Source organism: Malaclemys terrapin, chromosome 13 (assembly GCF_027887155.1).
Source record: "Malaclemys terrapin pileata isolate rMalTer1 chromosome 13, rMalTer1.hap1, whole genome shotgun sequence".
Classification (NCBI taxonomy): Eukaryota; Metazoa; Chordata; order Testudines; family Emydidae; genus Malaclemys; species Malaclemys terrapin.
Window position 1 is genome coordinate 15,983,581 of NC_071517.1, and position 15,237 is coordinate 15,998,817.

The 15,237-nt window shown below is 49.5% G+C and overlaps 1 protein-coding gene across 1 annotated transcript; it reads left to right on the forward strand.

Annotated features, from left to right (window-relative positions):
• Positions 1 to 431: 431 nt before the first annotated feature.
• On the forward strand, positions 432 to 13,029 carry UBALD2 (UBA like domain containing 2). The gene is made up of 3 exons (XM_054047498.1): positions 432 to 809; positions 2,239 to 2,301; positions 12,690 to 13,029. Exons 1-3 carry the CDS (start codon positions 690 to 692, stop codon positions 13,008 to 13,010), a joined length of 504 nt encoding a protein of 167 aa, XP_053903473.1. The 5' UTR covers positions 432 to 689; the 3' UTR covers positions 13,011 to 13,029.
• Positions 13,030 to 15,237: the final 2,208 nt, after the last annotated feature.

The following is a 15,237-nucleotide window of genomic DNA, read 5'->3' on the forward strand; positions in this document are numbered from 1 at the left end:
TCCTGAATGAACTTGGCTTTACAAACATTTTTTTTTTCAACCAGAGAAAAACAGAAGGGGGTGATAGCCAATCAACAAGCCGGCCGGGCTTTCCAGCTCAGTTCGCACAAGAGCACAGCCTCACCCCGCCCCTGGAAAGACAGAGGCCAATGACGGGCCTCTCCCGATCCAAAACACAGCAGCCATCCAATGGGGAAAGAGCCCGATGGCTCATTCTCCCCCAATGAAGCATGAGCTGGGGGGAAGGGAGCGAGAGAAACAGCCACAGCCTGGGGAGCTGGAAGATTCGAATCGAACGTTCATACATGTGAAGAACACGGTGGTGGCCAATCAGCGAGCTCGGAACGCCGGGAACGGAACGTTGAGACACCTCCGGCCTCCCCCCCCCACTTTTCCCCACATGCTCCTCCCCTGCTGCTGTTGTTTGTGGTGCTCAAGCAGCCGAGGCGCTGAGGGACTGGGGCAGGGGGGAGGACAACATAACCGGCTTGGTGCCGACTGAAGCAGGCGGGGGGGAAGCAGGGGTGGCTTGGCCGAGCCGAGGGGCCAGGGGGAGCCGAGTGTGGGGTGGAGAAGGAGAGAAGAGCCTTTGTGGATTTCTCCCCCCCCACCCCACGCACGCCGCAGCGGCACCGTGTGTGTGTGTTCTGCCCCGCTTCCCTCGTTGTTGTGGTTTCGTTTCTCTCGCCATGTCGGTGAATATGGAGGAGCTGAGGCACCAGGTCATGATCAACCAGTTCGTGCTGGCCGCTGGCTGCGCGGCCGACCAGGCGAAGCAATTGCTACAGGCAGCTCACTGGCAGTTCGAGGTGCGTGGCTTGGGGGGGGGGGACACCCCACAGGGGAGCGGGGTTCGTGGGGGCCTTGCGTGCTGCTCCTCCTGCCATCCCCCTCTCACCCTCGGATTCACCCCTTTCCTCCACCTAATCGCTCCCCCTTTCTCGCTAAAACAGTTGGTCTTGGAAACAGTTGTGGGGGTGGAATGTGTGTGTACGCGGCTTTAAATAACAACAGAGCTGGGACACGGCCGGCCGTGCCGCACGGGGCCCTGGCGCCGCCGCTGAATGGCAAGCTAGGGAGCTGCACATAAACAATCATTTTACTAGGACTTCATTACGATTACCTATTGCAGCAAGTGCCTTCGGGGGCCAGCAACTCACGAGGCCTCGCACGTAATGTCTGTTGCTGCTGTTGTGGGTAGAAGGCAGGAGGGGAGAATACATTTTATTCATGTAATTTCCAAGGGGGAGAAACCGGCTTGCGGATCTCCTGGTGCCTATTTATATATTGCGCTGTAACCAAATCTGTGGCTCTCCCGGGCCTTGGAATGAAGCATCGAAACGTGGTCTGGTCTCTCTTCGCTCCGATTCCTCTGGTGGGGAAGCTTGCTCCGGAGCTGGGGAGAGGATTGAGTATGGGCTGAACCGCTTCCCAGCCCCTCACGGGGATGCGGAATACGGAGGAAGCCTGTGTAGTAAAATGTGGTGTCGCCGTTTTTCGTTTTTTTTTTGTTTTTTTTTTTAAAGGGGGGATGTTATGTAAGGTGACAACGGCTTTAACTCCCTTCACGTGGATAAAGACGGGGGAGGAAGCGGATGACAAGTGTATTTTATGTATATAAAAAAGGCTCACATCAAAGGAAATAATTACACGTGGGGCTTTGTCAATTTCTTGCTGTCCCGTGGGCGAAGGCTTTTGTGTGTGTGTGTGTGTACATTCCTGGGGGGACTTCATGACACTGCCCCTTTTCCTTCCCTGATTTAATTTCACTCGTGTTACCGAAACCGACGTGGGGTCTCTTGGCCAGAGTGTACTGAAGTGCTTTGATGGTACTTCAGCCGGATTCTTCCTTGCCTGGCAGTGTTTTGTTTCTGGGTTAGGTAGGCATGAGATCAGTCCAGTTGGGGAAGGGCTCGGGGCTGTGTTCTTGTTTTGGATTCCTTTGTAGCTTCATTTCTCCTTTTGCAGAGGAGAAAATTAGCATTTCAAAGCCAGCCCAGGCCTGTGTTGTGAAATGCAAACAGCTAAATCAATCATGTTTGTTTGTTGTCTTAAATTATTTGTTTACAGTTGAAACATACTTAAGGGAGGAAAAACAAGATCCAGTCATATAAAAAAAAAATAAAACAAAACATTTCCAGGGTCTTTACTAGCACTAGCCTCTATCCCGTGTGGCTGCATTTCCCCCTTTGCTCTGTCTGACTGCTGGAATTAACTAATTGTTGTTGTGTTTTGCAGACTGCTTTGAGTGCATTTTTTCAAGAAACTAACATTCCCAACAATCATCACCACCATCAAATGGTAAGTGACCCAAACTTCACAGACATGTGCTGTTCCCTATGTTACTTCACTTCCTGTGGGCTAGAACGAAATTTACAGTGGTGTGTTCTCCCCCCCCTCCAAATACTCCTTAATCTCCTGAATAAATGAAATCTGAAAAGGTTATTTCTTATCTGGGAGAGCCTCATAAAAGCAGCTACAAATGCTTCATCAGATGCCAGTCTTAACCACCCCCTTACCTGTTAAAGTTTTCTTATGACAAGCCATATAAGAATATGGAACCAAGGGGAGGGATTCCCTGTTTTGCACATTTTTGGAGGCCACCTTTGATACCGGGGAGGGGAACAGGAGGCTGCAAGCAGAAGTGGTTGTGCATTCAAAACTCTCAGTTCTCGTGACAGCCATATTGGTCTGTAACAAGAGAAATACACAGACTGCAAATGTAAACAAGAGCCAAAATGTCTGCCAGGAAATAGTTTGTCTTCACATAGATCTAGATGGTTATAACAAGTAAAAGATCATAGTGAATTGGGATAGGAAAGGGGGGCAGGCCCTTTCCCTTGAATGTTTCCTCAGAACTTTCAGCAAAACTTTACTTGACCTTGGCTGAGGGCAAGTCTCTTTAGCGAAACAGAGGAAGTTTTTTTAGGAAACTAAACCAGTGCTGTGTGTGAGGATAATAGTAGATGGAGGCTAAGCCATAGATTTTTCTTTTCCTGTACTTGCCATTGTTAAAACCTGCAGCCAGTTCTAAAAGATTTGGAATAAAACAGAAAAATGGCTCTTGGGAACTTTGTATTAACGCTCTTATTTCCTCACTTAATACTTTTTTTTTTCCTCCTTTCTGGCACAACATTTCTCGCCAGCATTAGAGTATTATGGTAACATCTAGAGGCCCCAGCAGAAACAGTTCCCTGTTGTGCTAGATGCTGTGCAGACAGCCCTGCCCTGAAGAGTTTTCAGTTTAAATAGACAAGACTGAGTGTGGGAGGGGAAACTGAGGCATGGATTAAATTACTTGCCCAAGTCATGCAGCAAGCTAGTGGCTGAGCTGGGCATCAAAGTCAGATATCCTGAGACTCGGTCCAATGCCTTTCTCACTAGGAAAGCCTCTGAAAGGAACTAGATTTCTCTTGTTTCTTTACTCCTAGGGTAAATCTAGTGTTAGGCCTATCTTGTATTTGTAAATTAGCTTGGAAATTCATAGGCACTGTCCTTGGGTGGCTTGATTGAGGGCAAGCTTTCACTAAGGTTAGAGGTTGCAGTTACTAGTTTACAAACCCTGATCAAACTCTGAAGATGCAGAGGTGATTCAAGCTGTTTGAAATGCTTAACTCACAGCAGGAGTGATTCCTTGCCAAGCTGAATCGTTTACTGCCTGGGTGCTACAGGAAGCTTAACGTGTTTTAATCCGGCTGGTTTACATGAGAGTATTAAAAACCCCAAACTGGAATAGGAACTGAAGTGAAATCTACCTCCAAGCTCTTATTTTAAATAAGGGAGGCCAACATTGTAGCCGATAACCCTGAATCACTTAAAAAATTCAACACTGAATAGTCATTTCTGGTGTTCTAAAAATCTTTGAACCCTGATACTTAGTCAGATGCAGGAGCAGTGACCTTGGCATGCTTGTCCCATTACTCATAAAATGATTTGACACTCAGATCTAAGCAGATCTTCAGTTATGAGGTTTTCTCATTAAAAGCAAGAGGCAGAGGACCCTATTCCTGAATGCTTTAAAACCTCTCTGGGCTGTCCAACGTTCACCCTCTTCATTACAAGCTTACAAATGCTGGATTCCCTGAAAGCAGATTAATAGTATTTCCAAGCAAAGGAAATCTTGGCTGCTTGGTAGGCTAGCTTCACCCCTCCCTTTTTTTATAACCAGTTACACATTAATCAGGAAACTGGTATACATGTCATGATCCGCAATGTGACCATTCTGTTTGCCAAATGTTATTCATCTCTCTTTCCCAGATACTAGTCTGACTTTTGTGCTGCATTTTTGTTGTTGTGTGTTGTTCCCTGTGCCCTAACGTCTTGAGATTTCTGCTCAAACTTAAATGCCATGAACAATTCTGATCACTGAGAGAATGGCGATTAAGAGGAGAGGTTTTACAGTATCTTGATTTGTTCTGAAACAATTGTACAAGTAAAGCTATGAGCAAACCCCACCAAAATCGCACAAAGTGAGCAGCTACGCACCGTCTCACAGATACACCTGTTTCTCTTTAGATAAGAGATGCTCCCCATATCACAAATTCTTACGCGCCATTAACCTTATAAATAAGTTGCTCATATTACTCTATTTCCATCCTGTCAATACACCCATCTGAAATGGGATGTGAACCTTCTAAGTGAAGAATTTTTTGGGACACCCAAGGGTAACTTCATCCGTTTAAAAAAAAAAAAAGTATTCTTTGTGGACAGGAGAAAAGTCATGTAGCAAATGGGGTGCTTTTTAGTCCCCAGTCCTGTGGACGGCTCAGCATGGGCAACACCCCAAGGGAGCTCAGCTGGAGTGTGGTTGCCTGAAATTTATTGCCAGACTGGGGCCTTTTACCTGATAAGTGAAAGTTCCATATCCTTGCCGGAACAGAAATGTCTAATAGCCAAATTTCACTCGTTGAAGGATAGAGGCAAACTCTAAAGTGTGACTGTCTAGATTCTAAAGTGGCTCTAAGGCAGGGGTGGGCAAACTTTTTGTCCCGAGGGACACATCCACCTTGCGAAACTGTATGGAGGGCTGGGTAGGGAAGGCTGTGCCTCCCCAAACAGTCTAGCCTCTGCCCCCTCCCACTTCCCACACCCTGACTGCCCCCTCAGAACTCTCCCCTGCTCTTTGTCCCCTCACCACACCCTCCTAGGACTCCTGCCCCAACCATCCCCCAGGACCCCACCCCCTATTCAACCCCCCTGACTGCCCCCCCCCCAGAACCTGCGCCCCATCCAACTGCCCCCTGTCCCCTGACTGCCCCCAGGGAACCCCTGCCCCTTATCCAACCCCCTGCCCCCTTACCATGCTGCTCAGAGCAGCAGAAGCTCGCAGCCCTGCTGCAGCCAGCCACGCCGCCCGCACTGCCCGGCAGGAGCGGCGGGCCAGAGCGCTGGCGGCGTGGCGAGGTGAGGCTGCGGGGGAGGGGGTACAGCGGGGGAGGGGCCGGGGGCTAGCCTCCCCAGCCAGGAGTTCAGGAGCCGGGCAGGACGGTTCCGCGGGCTATAGTTTGCCCATCTCTGCTCTAAGGTGTTGAATTGTTTGGTTTGTTTTTTTTTAAATCAGGGATGGATAAACTGACAGTGGAACCTACTCTAGCTTTTTGCTGGATCTGATTCGTTGCCATAAAATATAGGAGATGTTGATATTGACGTAAGCTGGCTGGGAAGTTAATCAGCCCCGCCGATAAAACTGCAGGCCCTCGCCTGCAACAAGGAGGGTCTCTGTCCCTGCATACAGACCCCCCGATCACCCCCCTTTGACTCCTGTCTGTTGCTGCTGTCTGTTTTCTGTTCCTCTCCCCACCCCCTAGTGCGTTGGGAAAAATCGTAGGAGCAAAAAGGTGCCCACAGAATGTAAGCAAACTATCTCTTTCCCCCCCGCCCCTGCCCTCCTTGTGTTATGTTGTCCCGGCTGTTTTCTCAAGCATGGTCTGGTCTAGTAAAGATCCAAATGAGGCAGGTTTGAGACCCACCTTTCCTTGCCCTTTGCAGTACAGAAGTCAGTCCTTAAAGCAGCAAATGCGATATCCTGTAAGGTTTGGGCTCTGTAAAGCAAACCAGCCAGAAAAGAGGAGCCTATTTGTCCTTGTTGCTTTTTGTTTGTTCGAATCACTTTTGTTTACAAAAACATTTTTTTCCTCCTGCCCCTGGGGTGAAGGTTCAGCGCCAGACAGTGTGTGTTTCTCTGGCCAGCGTTCTTGTTAAACACGCAATATCCAGCCAGTGCCCAAAAGTCCAGCAGCTCAGAGGCCCCCTCCCTCCAGTTTTTTCATGCTGTCACATGGGATCGTGTCTTCTGAGCACAAAGATTAACTTATTTATTCAACGTATCGAATGGGCTTGTCCCGCAGGCAGCTGAGTGCCAAAGAAGAAAAGGCAATTCAAGTGATCGACGGTGTCTGAATGAAAAGGACCATGGGGAATTTGGGGATCAAACCCACCTCTTTTCCTCCATTTTTCAGGCAGAAGTCTGAGGGGCGGCATCCTGTTACACTGGTGTACACTTAGAGTAATTCCACTGAAATCAGCTGGAACTGATTCTGCTCTCCCAAGTGTAGCTGAGATCAGAATCTAACCCCTTAGGGTCTAAATGGCCCTTACACAGTCTCTTGAAGTTCACAAACAAACTCAGGCTCTGCTGGTTCAACAGAGGAAGAGGAATAGGACGAGCGTAACCAGAGCCTGCAAGTTGTGATTTCTCTCCTGTTGCTCCCCGCAACCATCAGAGCGGCTGCTGACCTGTAGTTATGTATTGCAGATCACTTTCTGATGGCTGTCACTTCTCCTGAAGCTAGGATAGTTTCTTCTGCCTTGCTCTTTGACGGAAGATTTAGGCACTCGGGCCACTTTGCACATGATCTGATTTGCGTTCAGTAATTTGTACCGCCCTAAACGAGGGTCTCCTTCTGCCACCTTGTATTGAATGGTGCCGTTCTCCACAAATAGCCCTATTCATTTCCTGGGGACTACTCCCTGTGGGTAACGTGGCAGAATTGGGCCTGCTGTCTTTAAACTAAGGTGAGATGAGGACAAACCCACCTGGATTCCTTTTGGCTGCAGCATTTAGGGATACTTTCAAACTACACTATTGGAGCACTTTGCATAATCCCAGCTCTCACCAAGAATTACCAAGAGAAGATACGAAAGTTATGTGGGGAAAAAGAAGGTAAATCCTGAAACTCTCTCTGTTAGTGTGTTCACTACATAGGAATAGGCAGACTGGATCAGACCCAAGATCCATCTAGTTCAGTATTCCAGCTGTGACAGAGGCCGGAGTAAGAATTAGATGCTCCCTACTCCTCCCACCAAAGATTTCTGTCTAGTACCTAATAATTAGAGATTGTCTTAAGCCTTGAAGCATGAGGTTTTGTCTCTTCTAAAATTAATTAGCGTTACCTCTAACAACTCTGGATATTATCATCAAGAGTAAAAGATTGGGCACTTATATGAATAAGTTTTTAGCACTACTGACATCCGGTGGTAATGAGTTCCACAGTCTAATTAGATAAGAAATCACTAGGCTGGGAAGATCAGTTATATTCCCTGTTAGGTTGTGTGGCAAACACTTAAAAAAAAAAAAAAAAAAAAAAAAACCTTAGACATGTCTTAAGATCTTGAACACCTTCACCCGTCTCCTCCCCAAACTGATTTGGGCAACTGTGTATGGTGGAGGAGTGAATCAGGTTTAATGCAACCTCACTTCCATAGAACTGATACCAGTTACAAAATTCTGCTTCTCCATTCCCTCCCAACACACAAGGCAGTCGTATGAAAGAGCCTGTTTGCAGGCACAAATTTCGAAGGTACAAAGAAAGAGGCTCCTTTGAAACTTGACATATAATATTTCATGTAAGATGGGTTTGATTAGGATAGGTTTTAAAGGACTTAGCTATATCTAAGCCTCAATGACCTGCAGGAGGACTCTGCCTTTCTGGATGAGTAGAACATACGTGAAGAACAAGTACAATGTTTAGACGTTAACTTAGGCCTGGTCTACTCACAAAGTTGAACACGAATGTTTGATCTGATTTCCTTAAACCAATGCGGATCCCTTTGTGGACACTCTTAGTTCAGTTTAAACCTAGCTTTTACCAGTGGAGCTTCAAGCTGCAATAAAGCAAGTATAAAATGAGTTAAGAGGGTCCACACACGCAGGTTTGTACTAGAGCAACTGAACCCATTTTTAAATTGGTGCAACTTCTGTGTGTGGACAAGGTTTTGGTGCAGTGCTTCTCTTAAAGAGGAAGACACCTACAGATCCCATCCTTTCTAAAAACCCAGCAAAACCCCTGTCCTTTTGAAAACCTGCTTTCCAAACCGCTTGGAGGCAGATGCTAGGAATTGTTCTTACAAGGCTGTTTATAAAGAGGGATTTTTCCGGGAGGTCGATAATGGATTCTCACGCCGGGTAGCGATTTTGGAGATTATGCCCAAGACTAAAACTAGCAACTTTGCTTCCGGTTGCTGAGCTACAGTATTAATTCTGCAGCTTTTGTTTGTTGTTGTTGAAGGGGGCGGTTAGGAAGGGTGAGTCACTGTGTGTGTGTGTATGTGTTGCAATCCCTTCCCTTCTGCCTGCACCCTCCCCCATTCATTATTTTGGCCAGTGTTGGTATTTCTTAAGTTCTGGGCTTGCCATTCTGCCCTGGGCCGCTAGAGGGGAGCAGCTGGGACAGTCTCCCCCGCTGGGTGTGTTGCTCTTGTAGCAGGAGGGACGGACTCTACTAGTGACTTCCTGAACCTTTCCTTTGAATCACAAGGGTGTGACCTCTGTGGGCTGCGTTCCTAACTTCTTTCTCTAGGTGCAAGCGTGCGATTCTCTAGGGAGCCCGGGCTGCTCACCAGGAGGCACCCACCTCTCGTTAATGTGCTGATCTAGGCCCTGTTTCAGCAAAGCACTAACCCATGTGCTTAAAGTTAAGCACGTGCCTAAGTCTTTGCTGAATCAGGGCCTGGTTACTACCTAAACCGTCAAGATGCAGTCCCCTGCTCCAATCAGCTTTTTTGCCTCCAGTCAAGTGCATCGAAGTTGATTGACCCCCACAGACTTCAGAGCCTGATGATACAGGCTGCTGCCTGCTCCCGATAACATCCCAGGCTCTCCATTTTTCTGCCTCTGCTAGTTATGCTTTTTTCCCTTCCATTCTGCAGCTCCGTAGACGGTGCGCTGCACGCTGTCTGTGCACTAGCTTTAGCTAGCTTGCTCCGTCTCTCGTGGGCTGGTCTCAGAATTGGATTTTTCTCTCTCACCGCTGTTGCACAGAGAGGGTGTGACACTGATTATAAAAATATAAAGACCTATCACAAGACAAAGCTGGAGCCCCGGGGAGGGCCTAGACAGGAGGAGGGGGAGGGCACTTGAGACTAAAATTAGAATGAATGCACAGAACTATCATGGTTTACCAGGAAACGAAAAAAAGCTGATAAGTTGCTTTTAACAGTGGCTGTTGTGTTTGTCCTCTCTGAAGTGTGTGTGTGTGTGTGTGTGTCTGTGTAAATCCACTTCTTTCTCTCTCCCTTAGAGCTGGGTAAATTGTGATAGTTAGAAGGTGAGATCATCTAAAATAGCCAAGAACAGTCTTGCAAAGGGCCGCTCGCCCCAGCACAAAATTTACTCATCCGCCCTTCACCTGGATTATAAAGGGAGGAAGCTTATTTGCATTACAATAGCAGCTAGGGGCCTCAAGGGAGAACTTCCTCATCTGGCCAACATTGCTTGTTGAGGGCTGGTAGAATTCTGCAAGGATGACCTGAAAGAAGCTAGATCGTGTAAAATCTTTGGTGCAAAGACCTCTCTCTGGCGTCAACCACACCAGTGACCTGGGAGTACAAAGATTGCTTCACTTCTGCAAATGGTTGCACAGCCAATCAGTGTGTGTGTCCCCCGGCTTTGTCCCCTGAGATGACTGTAATGATCTGACTTCTTCTCCTTCCTCTTCACTGTATCTGAGTTGTGCATGGGGCTTGCCAGTCCTAGAGGGTGTTTCTGCAGCCTCTGATGCACTTCCCTTCTCCCCAGTCTTGAAGTAGCCAGGTTCCTCCCCTTCGCCCTCCCAAACCTATGGCATATTCTGACCTTTTGTACACATTGTTTCTCCCGGTCTATTTATAGGGGGTAGAAATGTCAGATACGGGTTCGGGGGGCCTCTCTGATGTTGCCTTTAAAAATCCAGAACAAACCCCTCTGTTCCACCTCTTAAATGTGCCTTTGAAAGATTTATGTAGGTGGGACAAGCAGAGCCAATCAGATTGTGCTGTGGGCATATCTGAGGGCATTTGCCTGTCCTCGGTGCTGAGGGTCGGGGGTTAGAGCCTGGGGATTGAAGAGCAGAGTTGCAGTAACCCAATCAGAGCAAAGTCCTTAGTGAGACGGCAGAGGTAGCTGCTCATCCTGCAAGTTCTGTTTGTTGTGGTAACGCTCCTGTCTCGGTTGCTACCCTGGGTCACTGGGATATTGTTAACATGAGGCCCTGGTGATTCCGGAGAGGGGACCCACGATCTGGACACTTGTTTAGCAGCAGAAGTAGCACTGCATGTACACACGTCTTCTCTCCTCCCCCCGGCCACACGAGACCGCTGATCAGGCAGACAGTCACTGCCATGTGTTCAGGGGCTGCTTTCTAGCCTCTGAATCTTTTTTTTTTTTTTTTTTTTTCTCCATTGGAGCCTCTAACTCGTAGTGAATGGGAAAAGCTGAACTCTCGTCCAGCCGCGGGTTAGAAGGGAGATCAGATCCCTTGCACTAGATCCATGGAAACTGTTTGGAGAGATGGGTGGAGGAGGCTGTGGTTTGCAAGACCCTTTATTCCTATAAGAGCTGTTACGGTAACCCCTAAGATACTGGAACTGACCAGTTATTTGAAACATTCCTTTTTTGGCTGGTTTGTTCATTTGGCAGCACTTTGCATATAGCCAGTTTCATCCTTTCCCCTGTGAAATCAGTTAGTCAGTTTCCCCTCTTTGCCTGGGTGTCTCTGTCCTTTGCTGTTGTGTGAGAGGTTTTAAATAGGAAAATGTGACTGTGCCCACAGAGACTGGCTGGCGGAAGAGTTGTTCAGGGACAGTTGGAGCACCCAAAACTACTCCTAACTCAGAGTACCAAGCGCAGTAGGGACCGGACCGTGGGGTTCGTAGGTACTACCATATTGCTACTAAGTAATCTCCTTCAGAACTGACTAGATTTCATTGCAGTTGCATCCCTTTAAAATAGCTTTACATTTTTTAACCTGTTAGCGCCCCTTTAAGATCTTGCTGCATAGCAGCAACAGAATCAGACAATGAAGTTCTGGGTACAGAGCCAGCACCATCCTCAAAACAAAGCCAGGCAAAGCACAAGCAGAACAGGCTGAGCCCGGGGCAGAGCCTCGGTGAATTTCACCTGAAGGCTGGTGAAGGGGGAAGAGTCTTGCACCGACACACCTTAAGCCCGGGAGCTTTTTTAGGCCAATGCTGAGACGAGGCTGTGCCTCCTCCCCGGGCCAGGAGGGGCTGCAGCTTGCTGGGGGCTGCATTTCAGAAAAGCCGCACAAGGGGAGGAGCTGACTGCAGCGATTCAGATGCGCCTTTGGGAGACGGGTGACGGAGGGGTAGATTGGTTTCAACCTGTTCTGAGGCGGGAGGGCGGGTAAATGCCAAGATCTTCCCAAAGTCGCTGATCACGTTGGATGTCCAAACTGAGATGCCTTAAATCTCTGTGGCGCAGACACGGGTCCCCCTCCCCGGTGCTCCCTGAGGGAGGCCGTGCAGTCGCAGAAAAGTTGGGCTTTACTGGTAGCATTCGTCCGAAGACGGCACCCTCCTTCCGATGCGGAGCGGTGGGAACGTTCTGCTGTTTCATGGGTGTGCTTTGCGGAGGTTAGAAAGTGGTATCGTAGGGGGCTGGCGTCTGGCAGACTAGCAAACGTCTAGTGTCAGGTTCATCAGGTCAGCAGGGAATGGGGACAAGCAGCAGGGCGAGATGTGGGAGAGGAATCTAAGGGCTGAGTTCCTTTGATACTGGAATAGGACAAAGGCCACAATCCTGAATAGGCCCCGGTGGGATGATCTGGACGCCATTACCCCAAGGGCTCTCCTCCATCTCTGATGTCAGCAGCTTTACACCCCCTCAGGAGAGGTGCCAAGGGGCAAAGTAACTTTTTAAAGGCCAAGCCAAGTTGGTGTCACCAGTGGAATTAGAGCCCAGGATATCCTGGGTCCCAGGCTTACAATCAGACCACTCTAGCCCAGTGGACAGGGAAATAGAACAGGAGTCATGCTTGAGGCATTGGTTGTGACCTTGGGCAAGGAACCAGTCTCTGTTGCCCTGTCTCTGCCATCAATTACTAACATCAGTTCAGCTCCACCATCATTGGGAGCCTAGGGTATGCCAGCCACAGTTGTGGCCACCGCATCAATTAGACCTGCTCTGATCAGGGCTAGACGTTGCGGCGGCTATCGTAGCGCCAGTTTTACAGTAGGGCTGCTCCGGTGGCTGTCGCAGGTGGCCTTCCAAACTTCATGGCAGGAGAAAAGTCTCCGCTGACGCTGAGAGAGGGCTGGTGTCATCCTTCCTTGAGACTGAAATGGCTTAATCCAGGTAGTTCCCAGCTGACAATGACTGGTTCTGCCTTTCTAGCTTCAGCAGATGGTGCGCAGTGTTGTGGTGGTCGCTGAGGTACAGTCTGTCTGATGCTCTATCCTTTCTCTCCCTGCAGATGTGCACACCTAGCAATACTCCAGCCACACCTCCCAACTTCCCGGACGCACTAGCTATGTTTTCTAAGCTGCGGACCTCAGAGAACCTACAGAGCAGCAACAGCCCCATCACATCTATGGCCTGCTCTCCACCGGGTAACTTCAGCCCCTTTTGGGCCTCCTCACCGCCCAACCACCAACCCGCCTGGATGCCACCCTCCTCTCCAACCAGCCACAACCTCCACCATCATCTCCACCATCAGCAGCCCATGTGGCCACCCGGGTCTCAGCAAGGAGGCTCCCAGCAGAAAGCTATGGCTGCAATGGATGGGCAGAGATAAGACTGGTTAACATTGAAGGGGGGGGAGGCTGGGGGGGGGGAGGGGAGAACAGAGAAGAGGTGCAGGAGATCAGGGCGGTGGGGGAGGGGGTTCCCGAAGATGGCACTGGAATATTTTATAATTCTTTTTGTAACTCTGCTGGGATGGTTGTCAGCCCATGTGATTTTTCCCTTCCAGAGAGTCAATAACTGGTCTTCTCTTTTTTAATATATAACTATATAATATATAAATATCTAATGTATATAAATCCAGAGAGAATGAGAGCAATGGAAAGAGACTGGCAGCCCGGTGGGCAATCGCAGGATGGTCACGACACCGCTTGGGTGAAGAGGATGTTGCTGGACACAGAGCTTCCCTTGGGCAGAGGGTGGGCTGGCTCAGAAGCTGTTGCCATTGGCTTCACTTCCCCCCTCCCCATTTTTTGGCTGCTGCTGGGGTGCCGCTAGATGAGACCGGGTTGTCCGTCAGAAGGCTGTATGACTCGGACCCATGGCTTGCCTGAAATCTGCTCTTACAAAGTGAGGGTGGAGGGGGAGACGCACCCACTGAAACGTGGCCGCTGTTGGAAAGCGTCCTGCGCGGGGATGGAACATGCCACTTGAACCCGGAACTCCCGTGCTGCAGGAACGTGACTGGGGAAGGAGATGCATGTGGCTGCACGTTCAGCTTCCCTGCCGGAACAACTTGGACCAGGAGGAGCATGGCACGTTGTTGACACCTCTCCCCTCTCAGTAACACCAGGCTGCGTTTTGGCAGGCTCGGGGAACGGGCGTCGGAAGCTCCCAAAGGACAGTGTGACTCTGAGATCCTAGGTAGACCAGTCCACTGTAGGTCAGCGAGAGGATTGGGGGATGGAGCTGGGGGTCTGGATTTCCTGGACATCCTTGCTGGGCATGGTAAAGCCCTCCTCCTTTGGCCTCTGTTGAAAATCGTCCAAGTCTGCGGCATGTGCCCCGAAAACAAGCCAGCCTGGGATTCGTGCCAATTAAATCTCACCATGCCCAGGCCCTGGGATGCACCTTTTTGCCCCCCTCGCCCTGAGGAACAGTTGGTCTCCTCCTCCCTCCTGCACTGGCCCTGTTCCTACACCAGACAATGCTCAGCATGGGGAAGCCGAGCTGGAAGGGCAGTTGTGCAAACTGTAAAGGACCATCCTCCCCCGCTCGGCTTGGCAGCAGGGGCCAAGGGCTCCTTTCAGCCGGGGCAACAGGGAGGGGCTGCGGCTTTTGGGCTTTAGTTTCCAAATCAGAATCTTGCTTAAACAGGTTGAAGGTTTTTTATTAATTTAAAAATTAAAAAAAAAAAATCACTTTTTTTAACCTAACGGCTCCCGGCCTTTTCTCTGCGCTGCTGCTGGGTAGCTAAAACCAACCCAGTGCCCCGATAATGGTGAGCTCCACGCGGGGGCCAATGAAGGAGGCCAAGGGGCGCTTCCCCCCCCCCACATTCCTTTTCCTGTGCATTCTGGTCTGGATTCTCACTCACACCAGTCTGGCAGTGTAAAGGGGCCTTGGGGTGGCTGAAAGCGTACTAATGCCTCTTTGCACTGCATCCCTCTGGCCAAGGGGTGTTAGGCTGGGTCTAGGCCCAGATTTTTGTACTGACGTAACCGTCTGATTTAAGAACGTAGGAACAGCCATACTGGGTCAGACCAGTGGTCCCTCTAGCCCAGTATCCTGTCTTCTGATGGTGGCCAATGTCAGGTGCCCCAGAGGGAATGAACAGAACAGGCAATCATCGAGGGATCCATCCCCTGTTGCCCATTCCCAGCGTCTGGCAAACAGAGGCTAGGGACATTTCAGAGCATGGTTTTGCATTTTCTACTGAATTGGTGCAACACCTAGTGTGGACACAGTTATAAAGGTGCCTAGCACCGTTCTCCTAATAGACTGGCATACGCTGTACCAGCATAATGGTGCCTCATGCCAGTATAGCAGCATTGTGCTCTTCCCAAACACTGGTTTCAAACACGTGGCTAAAGTGCTGCATCAACAAGGTGCAGAGGCAGCCTTTGCCTGGCTGAGAATTCTGCCCTCCCACCCCCCCCCAGCCCCACCCCCACCCCCCGTCATCCTCTTGATCTCACTTGAACTCCAGAGCCGCTATTCTGTTTGTAGCAGCCAGCAGTGACTAAGGATTTTCCTGAGCCTCTTCAAGGCAGGGCTTGAAAAGTTTGCCAGCTGCCTGCGAGCCAGAGGCAGGTATGAAAGGCAACGCCCTGGTGAAA

Excerpts from the sequence above, each read along its gene's own strand:
- UBALD2 (XM_054047498.1), top strand. The coding sequence starts at position 690 with ATGTCGGTGAATATGGAGGAGCTGAGGCACCAGGTCATGATCAACCAG. Across the intron at positions 810-2,238 it reads CAGCTCACTGGCAGTTCGAG|ACTGCTTTGAGTGCATTTTT; the intron begins GTGCGTGGCTTG and ends TGTGTTTTGCAG. Across the intron at positions 2,302-12,689 it reads ATCATCACCACCATCAAATG|ATGTGCACACCTAGCAATAC; the intron begins GTAAGTGACCCA and ends CTCTCCCTGCAG.